Here is a 13,363-nt window from a genome sequence, read left to right as displayed (position 1 = left end):
ATATGGTCCCCCTCTATCTCTTATTCTTTTTCATGTGAATTATTTTAAGAAACTGGGTCGTTTAGTCTATGGAGGTTCTCAAAGACATGAATTTTATTGATGGCATTCTCATGGTGCTATTCAATGTGTCCCTCTATTCTCTGTTCTGTCTTTATATTGGTAGTTGGATTTAGCTTTAGCTTTGATTTTTTTTTTTTTTAAACAAGACTACATCATAGGTGGTAGTGTGTGTTCTCTCAGAAAACAACCTAATATCTAAATCTCACTCTCTTTCTGATCTTAGAATTGTTTGGAATAATTCATAAGAGATTATAAAATGTTAATATCCTAGGCAACAAGATGGCGATTCCGGGCAGGCAGTATGGGCTTATTTTGCCAAAGAAAACACAGCAGTTGCACCCTGTTTTGCAAAAACCATCAGTGTTTGGGAATGATTCTGATGATGATGAAGAGGCTTCTGTGAGTGAAAGCCATCAGAGGGAAGCAGCTAAGAAGCAAGTGATGAAACAGACCAAACTGGAAATCCAGAAGGCCCTTGCAGAAGATGCTACTGTTTATGAATATGATAGTATTTATGATGAAATGCAAAAAAAAAAGGAAGAAAGTAATCCCAAATTACTCTTGGGAAAAGACCGAAAGCCCAAGTATATTCACAACTTACTAAAAGCAGTTGAGATCAGAAAAAAGGAGTAGGAAAAAAGAATGGAAAAGAAAATTCAAAGAGAACGAGAAATGGAAAAGGGAGAATTTGATGATAAAGAATCATTTGTGACATCTGCTTATAAGAAAAAACTGCAAGAGAGAGCTGAAGAGGAAGAAAGAGAAAAGAGGGCTGCTGCACTTGAAGCACGTTTGGATGTAACTAAGCAGAAAGATCTCAGTGGATTTTATAGGCACCTGTTAAATCAAGCAGTTGGTGAAGAGGAAGTACCTAAATGTAGCTTTCGTGAAGCCAGGTCTGGAATAAAGGAAGAGAAATCAAGAGGTTACTTTGATGAAATGAGTTTGGAGAATGAAATATCACATGAGAAATGTGTTCTCCAGACTGGTGTGAAGGTAGAAGAAAACCCAGATGCAGACAGTGATTTTGATGATAAGAGCAGCGAGGATGATGAAATGGAAGAAAATAATAAAGTAAACTATAGAAGGGATAAAAGCACGGAGAACTCCCAGAATGACCCTAGGCATCAAAGGAATCAAATCCATTCACCATCATCTAGTGAAGAAAGAGGACACAATGTAAAATGCCACACAAAAAGTTCCAAGTCAAGAGGACACGGATAAAGGGAAGATAAGCTCCCAGAGAGACAATACAGGGACCAGGAGAGGTATTACACTGACCATGATTACCTAAAAGAAAAGAAAGATTTCCATAGGCATAGTAAGGCCAAGTATAGGGAATTCCACTGGAAGAGACATGAACAAGAAGATAAATCAAGAGGAAGAGACCAGAGAGAAAGAGAAAGAAATGACAGAGAGTGGAAAAGGGAGAAAGATAGGGAGAAATATCCCCCAAGAGAACAAGAAAGAGATAGACAACAAAATGATCATGACCAACACATTGAGAAAGGAAGAGAGAAGGAAGAGAAAAGCAAAGAAAAGGAAGAGCATGTGAAAGTTAGGAAGGAAAGATATGAGAACAAAGATAAATACGAAGATAGGGAAAAACAAGAAGTAAGCAAAGATAAATACAGAGACAAGGAAAAACAAGAAGTAAGTGTTCAATGTTCAGAAAGAAATGAAGACAGAAAGGAAAGCAGTCCAGGTAGAGCTAAGGATAGGTTGTTTGACCAGGAAAAATCCAATAAAATGAGAAACATGGAAAAGGACAAAGAAAGAAACCAAGAGAAACCCACCAGCTCTGAAACATCACTGGAAGCAAAACACAGAATCATAGAGAAAAGATTAGAGAAGGACGAAGAACAAGAGAGTCCATCTGAAGCAGTAAGCAAGTTTGCAAAACGGAATAATGAAGAGACGGTAATGTCTGCTAGAGACAGGTACTTGGCTAGGCAAATGGCACGGGTTAATGCAAAGACTTATATTGAGAAAGAAGATGATTGATAGCTGCACCAATAGAAAGATCTAGGGAAGCACACAAAATTACATGCTGTATAGAAGAAAAAGGTGTGGGCGGGCCATGGTGGCTCTGTGGCAGAGTTCTCACCTGCCATGCCAGAGACCCGGGTTCGATTCACAGTACCTACCCATGCAGGAAAAGAAAAAAAGAAAAGTATATTAAGAATGGTTTGGGAGGATTTTTAAAAACACTTTTTCAAAATTGGTTTTTGGTTTAGGTTTAAATCAAAAGAGTTCTTTTACCATGAATGTTTGAATATATATAATTTTATTTAGTACCACATTCTTGGTTGTATTTAAGTAACTGTTAAGAGTGTGCTTAATGCATGTAGGTACTTAATGAGGACAGTTGGCTCTACCACAACCATTAAAAAATTAAACAACTACCCTAATGTTGATTTTGATACAGGAGCGGTTTTGTTTTACAGATGCTGAATTTCAGATTATAATACATGGAGATGAACAATAAAGTAGAAGATATGGTTATACTTTATGCTCTGAAATTTGTATTACAATACAAAATATGCATCATACATCTTGTCTAAATAACTTGTTTGTACACAGCATACTTGGGCTAACACAAAAATAAAAGTGATATGTTTATATAAAAAAAAATGTTAATATCCTAAACTTTTCATTGCTTCTTCATTTAATAGCTGAAATGATTCTATAAAGAGAAACTTCCCCTTATCAATTTTTTGGTTACTCAATAGTACAATTCATATTAGGAAGGTTTAAGACACATAGTTGTCCTTTATTTACTAGCTTTCAAATAATGAGCTCATTCACTAGCATCTAACAATGGTGACCAAATAGTTTTTTTAGTATTACTATAAACTTATGGATTTTATACATATTTGATATGCCAGCAAATTTTTTAAAAATAAATTTTTTATTCATAAAAATATATATATTAGACCATAAGACTCTCCGGCTTTAAACTAATATACGTATATTTCATTTAATAAATAATTTTATATTTATTAATGTAATACATTTATTTATTTATTTATTCTAAATAAAATCCAAAGTTCACACACAGCCGCCAATCTGGCCCTACTCTAATCATTTCCCCAACTTCATTTCCTAGCACTCTCTCTCTTCTTACTCTCTAGAAATCTCCTGACCAGCTGTTCCTGAAAATGACATGTACATTTCTATGACAAGGCTTTTGCACTTACTGCCCCCACTTTTCAGGGTGCTCTTCCATGTGGTTCACTCTCCATTTCATTTTGTTCACCTCAAAAAGGCCTTAATTGGCTGTCCTCCCTGAAACAGCCTCTCACCCCATCACTTGTTATCCCTTTATCTATTTTATTTTTCTCTTCATAACTTTTACCTCTATCTGAGATTTCATTCACTATTTTTTTTATTGTTTGTCTATTATCTGTCTCCTCAAACAGAAGATACATTCCTTGGGGGCAGAAGTTCCTTCCTGTTCACTGTTGTATGCCCAGCTCCTGACACAGAGGAGGGGCTCATTTGACATTTGCTGAACTAAGCATCTCTCTATTAGCAAGGATAGGGATGGCATGAGGGAAGGAGCCACACTGTCCCTGTAAAACTGCAGGCAAAGCTAAGAAATCACAGATATCAAGTCTTAAATTTCAGTGAACTTTAATAAAGAAGTATTTGCAAAATCCCCTTGGGGGACTAAAAAGAAAGGAGGAATATTCATGTTCCCCATTGGGAGAATTTCTGATATTCTGATATTCTCGCAAGCAGCAGGGACAACCAAATCAATAGGCCAAGATCTTGATCTTGGGTTCACCTCTATGAACTTATTACTGCAAAGGATAGGCTAAGCCTGCTTAAAAATTAAACCTGAGTCACCCCAGAGAACCTCTTTTTTTCCCTAACTTTTTTATTGTATAATATAACATATACACAAAGCAAAGAAAGAAAAAAAGCAATAGTTTTCAAAGCACTCTTCAATAAGTAGTTACAGGACAAATCCTTGAGTTTGTCATAGGCTACCATACCATCATCTCTGGTTTTTCCTTTGTTTCAGAATACAGGAGGTTAGAAGGAATAAACTTTTTTTTTTATCATCACAATCAACTTTTTTTGTGTGTGTGTGAAAAATAACATATATACTATATATACTCGGCTCTATTTGAAGTCTCTCAGCCACCGATACTTTATTACTTACACTTCTTTCTCCCCTTTTGGTCATGATGGAATTGTTCATCCATGGTGCCAGGGTCAGACTCATCCCTGGGAGGAGAGAACCTCTTTTGTTGCTCAGATGTGGCCTCTTTGTCTAAGCCAATTCAGCAGGTGAACTCATTGCCATCCCTCCTATGTGGGGCATGACTTCCAGGGGTATAAATCTCCTTGGCAACATGGGACAGAACTCCCAGGATGAGCTGGGACCTGGCATCAAGGAATTGAGAAAGGCTTCCTGACCAAAAGAAGGAAGAAAGAAGTGAAACAAAATAAAGTTTCAGTGGCTGAGAGATTTCAAACAGAGTTAAGATGTTATCCTGGAGGTTATTCTTGCACATTATATAGATATCCCTTTTTAGTTTATATGGTATATTGGTGTGGCTGGAGGGAAGTACCTTAAACTGTTGAGCTGTGTTTCAGTAGCCTAGCTTCTTGAAGATGATTGGATAAAGTCATAACATTTACAATGTGACCATGTGATTGTGAAGACCTTGTGTCTGATGCTCCTTATATCCAGGGTATGGAAAGATGAGTAAAAAATAAATAGATAAAAAAATAAATAATAGGGGAGACAAAGGGTAAAATGAATTGGGTAGATGGAAATACTAGTGGTCAATGAGAGGGAGGGGTAATATGTATGGTGTGTATGAGTTTTTTTCTTTTTTCTTTTTATTCTTTTTCTGGAGTGATGCAAATGTTCTAAAAAACTATCATTGTGATGAATACATAACTATATGATGATATTGTCAGCCATCCTGTACAACATGTATTGAATGTGTGTGTGTGAAAATTTCTCAATAAAAACATCTAAAAAACATATCTAACACTTATGAATAAGTTCTTACATAAACTACTTCAAAAGTATGAATCTTGTACAAAGAGTCAATAATAGAGTGGTATAGGCAGAAAACTACTATTGCATGCCATGTCCTATATTTAACAGGAAAACATCAACAGAACCACAGCAATACCAGCAGTAAATAATTGGGGGCGGGGAGAACAAGAGTTAAGGGGAGGTTTAGACTTTCTATTTGGTGAGGGTACGTTTATCGGCTAATTTCCTCTTTGGAGCAATGAAAACTGTATAAAAATGAGAGTGTTGATGATTGCGTAACTGAGTGAGGATAATATAAGACATGGATTGTTAATTTTGGACATTATTACATGATGCCCAATGGATGGAGGTAGCTAAACAATACACTGAGAAGTAGAATGGCAAACTGGGTGTTTATATATGATGGAATATTGTGCATCTAAGAAAGTCGTGAGGCATGCAATAAGGTAAATGAACCCTGAAGACATTATGTGGTGCAAAATAAGCCAGAAACAAAAGAACAACTATTGTACAGTCTCTTTTAGAAAATAACTATAAGAAAATTGGGGGCTAGATTGTAAGCTCTTATAGCAGTATCATTTAGTCCAGAGCTGTTAATGTTATTTCTAGAGTTTGAGATGCTGTGCTATATGTGTATAACCTGGTATCTCCCTGGAACTTTGGCCACCTGTGTGAAACCTAAGACTCAGAGTTGGAGTTCTGCAGCTCTGAGAGTCAGCATTGCTATATACAACAACTATTAAAGAAACCAAAAAAGAAATAGGCATCAATTAGAGATAAGAATGACGCTGGTCAGGTCAGGACTAAGGTAAACTGGAATAAAGGGATAAGGATGACATTGTATTTTAGAACTTACCTACTGTGTGAGATACCAAAGGAAGAGAGGTTCATTTTTTCCAAAACCTAAATTTTGTAGCCCATAACCTAGTTAACCTGTCTGGATAGCTCACTTAAACAACCAAACACATGGTGCTTAGAATGGAATGAGGATTTGCAATTCAGTATAGCTTAACAAAATACCCAGACACATTCCAGAGTATGTTGGGCAGTTAATTAAAAAGTATTGGCCAAGTCCCTTGAGGGATGGGAGAAAAAATATGGGACTATTAAACTTTACCATTGGGGAAACCCCTGATACGGTCTTAAATATTAGGGACTCCCAAGTTAATAGGCCAAGCCCTTGATCTTGAGGTTTGCTTTTGCAAAGCTTATTTCTGTAGTGGAGAATCTAAGCCTACCTATAGTTATGCCTAAGAGCTACTTCCAGTAAACCTCTTTTGGTACTCAGAGGTGGCCTCTCTCTCTAAGTCCAACTCTGCAAGAAAAATCATTACCCTCCCCACTATGTGGGACATGACATCCAGAGGTGTAAGGCTCCCTAGCAATGTGGGATATGACTCCCAGGGATGAGCCTGGCCCTAGCACTGTGGGAATGACAACAACTTCCTGACCAAAAGGGGGAAAAGAGTTCAAATAGAGTCAAGAGGCTATTCTGTAGGCTAGATATTGCTAAATACCACGGTTTGCCAAACTCCAATCAAAGTTAACTTTCCATTAACCCTAAAGAATACCTAGGGCTCTATCTGAGATTTTACAAACATTTCACCTACTAAGATTATCTTCCAGAAACCTACAACCTCCAGATGGGGTCTCCAGTGTCTTTGAGCAGCTAGAAGAAAAAAACTAAAATTGTGGGAGAGTAACCAACCCAAATTCTGAAATCTGTTGTATAACTACTTGTTCAACATACCTTGAAATTTGTCGCTTTTTTGTATATATGTTTTACTTCATCATAAGAAATGCCTAAAAAGTATAAGAATTAAAAAAAAAAAACAAAACCCAAAACATATCCTTTATTAGCTGCAATGATAGGCAAAGTCAGGCCTTTGTTTCCGGGGTATTTTCAAGCTGGGTAACATGAAAATTCATATCAAGGAATCAAAAGCCTGGTTTTCAATTCTGTTCACAGATTATATTGCTTTGAACAGACACTTAATCACCTCACAGGATTGTTGTGAGGGAAAAAAAAAAGAGTCAGCATCAAAGTGATCTGAATTTGTTAAGGGGCTATCTACATGCAATACATTTAAAGAGTAATATACAGGTATAGCAGTGCTTTCTGTGGATCCCAGGACTGCTCCCTCCGGACCCCTATCTCCTATCCAACCTGATGCTTCTCCTACTCCCGCTCAAATATACTGATGTTTATAGATTATGCTCTGGAAGAAGACCAGGGCTTGGATTTTTTTTTTTTTTTTTTTTTTTTGTATGCTGTATGGAGGGGTCACATTTCATTATTTTTCCATGTGAGCATCCTGTTATTACAGCACCATTTCTTGACATTTTTGTTTGTTTTTTGTTTTTGCTTGTTTGTTTTTGGGGGGAAAGTGCATGGACCGGGAATCGAACCTGGGTTTCCCGCATGGCAGGCGAGACAGTGCTTGGGTTTTAATAATGAGGGTCATTTTTTTTTTTTTTTTTTTTTGCTGTCTCAGGTTCCTGGATTTGGAACAATCTTGCTTACACCTTTTTTCTCAGATGCTAGTTCCCAATTCTTTAATTTACTCCTAGAAACTCATACCTGGACTCTTTGACCTGTGCTGGTACTTCTTATTTCTGATCCTTTGCTTTGCTTATGATACCACTGTAATCACAGGCACCTTACTTGTATTCCTGACAAGCTGAACCTAGTCTACTGCCTGGCTACCCATTTTGCTCAGCCTTCTGCCTCAATATCCTAATTTTCTTGTTACCTAATAAGATATCATCCTGGAATCTTTCAAAGGAAATTTAAAAAAGAATCTTAATTAAAGGTCATCAAACAGCAACAGGAAGAACTAACCATTAATTTTGAGTTTAAAGTTAGGAGTATGAATATTTTAAGGACAAAAACGCAGTAAACTGTGTAGGAACCAGAAGGCAGGCTGGCTATGCCACTATACTTTGCTTTGTTTCCTCCCATTTTTACAAAGAAATATAATGCCTTCTTCTAATTCATGCACTTAAATCTGCAGTTAAAACAGAGCTTCTCTAATCATGGACATATTTTACAATGAAACAAAAACAATGAGTTTTTTGTTTTACCATTTTTTCTTTAATCAGCTCTGCTGTTTTCCTCTGTGAGTGGGCTAATTTCTCTTCGGGAAGAGACATACAGTCTACGGACTTTTCCTCCTTGGCTTTAGTGTCTTCTTCACTCTCTCCAGACCCATCAGAAGGATACAATTCATATGTTTGCTCGTGTGCTGGGCTCTTGGTTTGATGTGATCTGTGGGTATCAAGGGGAAAACGGAGTCAAGAGTCGACTTTTGTGCATCTCAAGATAAAACTGAAGGAAAAAGCACCCCCTAGGCTTTTTTATAATGGACTTAAAGGAATAAAGCTAAGGTGGTAGTTCCGTAACCCTCAAAACCCAGCATTAGGACAGCTGTGTATTAATGCAAATGAAACTAAGTTGGTGTTCATCTACCCGTGTTGGACTCGCAGCTCTGCTGCTCACCAATGACCCTAGGCAAGTTTATTATTTTATTTTTCTGTAAAATAACAGCAACATTAGTACCTACCTGTTGAGGTTATAAGAGCATTAAATGAGATAATATTCAAAGATCACTTAGCACAGCTGAAAGTGCTCTTTTAACATTTTAGCTATTGTTATTATCATTAGCTCCATGATTTGGTGTCTTCATCTATAAAATGAAGGTGTTCAATTGGAGGATCTCCAAAATCCTTCTGGCTCTAAAATTCTGATCCAAACCAGAAAAAAAATTGGGTATAGTAAAAAAAGGGAAAGGGAATTAATATTCTAAGGCTAGACTTCATATGTCCTCTTTTCATAAATCTTTAACAATTTCATCATCTAGTGACCAAATAGGTAAAGAGATTGTGGGTCCCAACAGGTGAGGGGGGACTCCCCACACAGGATCAAGTGCAGATTCCAAGGTGACATGGTCCTCTCAGTTGTATTAGAAACAAATGTGATGAGAAAGAATTGAGTGAGGTGAAAATCTCTTTCTCCTTTTTCACTCACACAAAATGCAGATCTCTGAATTCACTGTTGAACATAATTGTTCATCTTATACAACAGATAACCCATATCCTAATATCATCAGAAAAATCATTAAAGTGATCCAAAGCAAAACAATTCTGAAATTTTAAGAACAATAATAGAAACTTTATTTCATAATATGACCTCCAAAGAATATTTTGCATTCACAATAGCTTTTTTTAAAAGTCCATTACAGGATGCATGCATGGTTCAGTGGCAAAATGCTCACCTGCCACGCGAGAGATCCAGTTCGATTCCCAGACCATGCACCACCACCCTCCCCCAAAAATGTCCATTACGTAGTTTTTAAAATAACATTTGTTTTTTCCACTGATTACATAAGAAATAAATTTTAATTGTATAAAAAAGGAAAGTTCAGAAAATTTCAAAAGGAAAATTTCAACTGTAGTCCTTTACATCTGTTTTGAAAAAATGACATATTAATATTCCTCCAGAGTTCTGTTCTAAATAACTTATCCAGAGGCATGGAGGCAAACCAGGTCATATAGAGAGGAAGGTCCAGGCCCAGGCAGGATCCCCTTCTGCCTGCAGACAGAAGCTTGCTGGGAAGGTTGATGATGTGATGTTATCAGAAGGCTGGCAATGAACTTGCCTCTTCTCTGCCTGGTGAATTCTGTATTCTCCCTTCAAGATACAAATCAGATGTCACCTCTGCAGAAAGTCTCTTCTGACTGGAGTAGAGGTAGAGACATCCTCCAAGGCACTTGCATATAAATTTGCCCCCAATCCTCTATTTCAGTGCACATCACATTATGTTCTACTCTCTTCTGTTTCATTCTGAGTTTTCTTTGCCTTTTAGCAAGTGAACTCCACCAGGGCAGAGGATTCCTGGCCCACAGTTAAAAAACAAATAATGTCTTACTAAATGATAAAAGTGGGAAGTCTCTAGAGTGCTTGAAAAAATTGAGGACAGAGGAAATTGGTGGCAGGAAGCTTTAACTCTAGAAAATTAAGGGAAAAAGAATTTAGTCCCTCCAAAGATTTTCATGATCTGCATATTTCACAGACCTGTAGCAGAATGTAAACCTACTGGGGTCATCAAAGAGATTGTTTGCTATGGCTATTAACAATCATATATATATATATATCCTGTTGGTTCTGTCTTTCTGGAGAACCCTGATTAATATACTCCCCCACAAAGTTGTTGTGGAAATTAAATGAGTTAATACATATAAAGAACTTAGAAATTTGTCTGGAAATAAGTATGTGCTCAATAAATGTTAACTTTCATGTGAAAAGTTTTATTTACTCATTATCAGAGTATTTCATGAAACTGAATTTGAATTTTACTCATTAACTTTGTTACATTTAATTCTCTGACTTTACTGATCTTGTGATAATTAACTCACGCTTTATAAAAAATTAAAATTTTCCTTGTGTTTGGAAAACATTTTTCCATCTTGCATATGTTGTACAAGAACACATGGATATTACAGCAGAATTGTTATTAAAAGACATTGTAGGGCGGGCCATGGTGGCTCAGCAGGCAGAGTTCTCACCTGCCATGCCAGAGACCCGGGTTCAATTTCCAGTGCCTCTTCATGCAAAAAAAAAAAAAAGACACTGTAGAAGCTCAACTTCTTTCCTATATAATGTGCATATGTAAAACTTCCCACCCAGTTCAGCCCTGTGAGGGAAGAACCAGTATTTCAGACTACTGAGTGGGTGTGATGCCAAACTTACAGATGGAAGCAGGAGTCCCAGTTGCTGTCATCACTGTCGGTTGGGATGCGGATGGGGCTGGCTCGCATTTTCCTACCAAGAAACACGTGAGGTCAGTCTCTAGGGGAAAAGGTTTAGAAACTTCTTTTTTCCCCCTCTATCAGATGTTATTAACAATAAACTGAAAACTGTCCAAACATATAACCCATTCTAAATCCACAAACTTTAGCATTCATGACTGAAGACCCCTGGAAAGCAGAAACTAATGGCTCTCTGGTGCCAATTTAAAACTCTGAGTTAGAGTTTCCCCAATTTCTGCTCCACCTTTTCTTCAAAATCACTGGCTTTTCCCCCTTAAGTGGAGCACTTCTGGGATCATTAAATCAATGGCCTCCTCTCAAATCAAATACTGTTTTTGCGGGTATGAGAGCAAGATGGCTCCAAGCAAAAACAACCAGCTCAGTAAATGAAGTAAATCTCCAGTATTATTAGTTAGTTCTCTCCCACCTTTCCTGGGGCCATTTCACTATTTAATAGCAGGTTCTGGTTAAGGAGCTAAAACTCCTGTGTCTATTTTGGTTGCTGGTGATTGATGGGGGAGATGGTTGAAACTCATGGCAAAAATATGATTTATGATCACTTGTGGAATTCAGCTCTCATGCTATTCCTGTGGCTTAGCTATCAAATGTAAAGTGGCATGACTCCCAGGGGTGTGGACCTTCCTGACAACATGGAAGAGAAATCCTAGAATGAACTGGGACTCAGCACCCAGGGATTGAGAAAACCTTCTCAATCGAAAGGGGAAAGAGCGAAATGAGACAAAATGTAGTGTCAATGGCTGAGAGATTCCAAATAGAGTGGAGAGGTTATCCTGGGAAGTTATTCTTACACATTAAATAGATATCACCTTTTTAGTTAAGGCTAACAGAGAGGCTGGAGGGAACTGCCTGAAAATGTAGAGCTGTGTTCCAGGAGCCATGTTTCTTGAAGATGATTGTATAATGATATTGCTTTCGCAATCTGACTGTGATTGTGAAAAGCTTGTGTCTGATAATTCTTTTATCTATGGTATGGACAGATGAGTAAAATATATGGATTAAAAATAAATAAATAAATAGGTGGAACAAATGTTAAAATAAATTTAGTAGGTTGAAATGCTAGTGATCAATGAAAGGGAGGGATAAGGGGTATGGTATGCATGATTTTTTTTTTCTGTTTTCTTTTATTTCTTTTTCTGAATTGATGCAAATGTTCTAAGAAATTATCATGATGATGAATATACCACTATGTAATGAAAAAAAGAATGCTCATATTGTATGTTGATTGGTTTTATTAATAAAATTTTTTAAAAATGTAAAGCGAATGCACAGTTGTTTACTGGACATCAAAGCCACCTAGTCACTCCTCATTTCACTGTGCAGAATGACAACCATTCCCACCTGACCCCTGAGTAGATCCCTCTGACCCAAGTTTCAGAACATCCACAATCCGAAAACCAGAGTGAAAGATTCACTAACTTCTTTTTCTAATCTCTATCTTCGGAAATATGGCCAAGTCAAGTTCGCTCTGACCCCTAAACTCCATTTCCACGAGGCTACACATGGCTCTTAACGGTCCCTCTCTCCTGTACACATCCCTTCCTCCTTTTCTGCAATTCCGCCCTAATTTCATAAATCCTCACACCACATCCTTCTGATCCCGAGTTTCCCGAATTTCTCCCCTGGCTTCTTTCTTATGGTTAACAGCCAGGGCTCTAACCCGAAAAACTACGAGCGCGGCTGCAAAGTAAGTTTAGTACCTGGCCGAGAGCTGAGAAGCCACAACCCGGAACTAGCCTTCCCGGCCACCTGAGCCGCGCTGCTCGGCTTCCTCGGCGTCAGGGAGCTGCCTCCGGAGAGCTCGTCCAGGGTGCGGAAGCGAGAAGCTCTCTGAGGTCCGGATTCTGCCCAGGTCTCCCGGGTTCGCGCGGGGAGACAATGTGGTTGCCATGGGAACGAAACGCTGGGGTCCCGCCCCGCAGAGCAGCCTATCCCTGAGCACCGTCACCCGTAGTCATGGCGACGCTGGGCACTTCCGGCCCCAGGGATTATGGAGCGGTCCCAGGTGGAGAAACCCCAGAACTGCTTTTCCCGCATCTTCCGCTTTCAGGTACCCGCGCTGGACGTCCTATTCGGCCCCAAACTTGCCCCTGCGCCCGCAGAATTCGCTGTTTTACTCGAAGGTTCCTAACCTCTGGGAGAACAAGGCTCTGGAAGAGAAGATGAATCTTGACCAAGGTTCGAATGAGCGCCGGGTTCCTGGGCCTACAGTTACTTGTACTGAACTACTGTGCACGCGGGCTATATTCAGCAATCTCCCTTCCGCCTCCTGCAGTTGCAGCGGTATTCAGTGTCTCCCGATCCCAGAGCAAAGGCTCAGATGAAATACCGTAGTGGGTGCCCTCAGTGTGTTACCTTTCCCGTTAAAATTTGAGCTTTTCATGGAAAGGAAAGCAGCGTGCAGGCAGTGGATAAGCCTGAGAAATGGTTCAGTAGTTCCGCGCTTGGTTAGCA

At 38.5% G+C, this 13,363-nt stretch overlaps 1 protein-coding gene and 1 pseudogene across 5 annotated transcripts in view; one reads left to right on the top strand and one right to left on the bottom strand.

The window, feature by feature from the left end:
• Window positions 1-12,822, bottom strand: part of TTC23L (tetratricopeptide repeat domain 23 like) — an 87,118-nt gene extending 74,296 nt beyond the window's left edge. For 3 of the 5 annotated variants that reach the window (XR_013157922.1, XR_013157923.1, XM_077116940.1), the window contains exons 1-3: window positions 12,610-12,821; window positions 10,833-10,904; window positions 8,168-8,351 (exon numbers count right to left, since the gene is read on the bottom strand). Coding sequence is in view for 3 of the 5 variants with exons in the window: in XM_077116940.1 (XP_076973055.1) it covers window positions 8,168-8,351; window positions 10,833-10,900 (252 nt within the window). In the remaining 2 variants the exon portion in view is untranslated. Of the gene's footprint in view, window positions 1-8,167; window positions 8,352-10,832; window positions 10,932-12,609 lie in introns of all 5 variants that reach the window. The other 2 variants (XM_077116939.1, XM_077116938.1) reach the window with 2 other exon arrangements.
• On the top strand, window positions 337-2,093 carry LOC143646184 (nuclear speckle splicing regulatory protein 1 pseudogene; annotated as a pseudogene).
• Window positions 12,823-13,363: the final 541 nt, after the last annotated feature.

This window comes from Tamandua tetradactyla, chromosome 9, assembly GCF_023851605.1.
Source record: "Tamandua tetradactyla isolate mTamTet1 chromosome 9, mTamTet1.pri, whole genome shotgun sequence".
NCBI lineage: Eukaryota > Metazoa > Chordata > Mammalia > Pilosa > Myrmecophagidae > Tamandua > Tamandua tetradactyla.
Note: the sequence above shows the minus strand (reverse complement) of the source record. Positions and strands in the feature narration are given on the sequence as shown.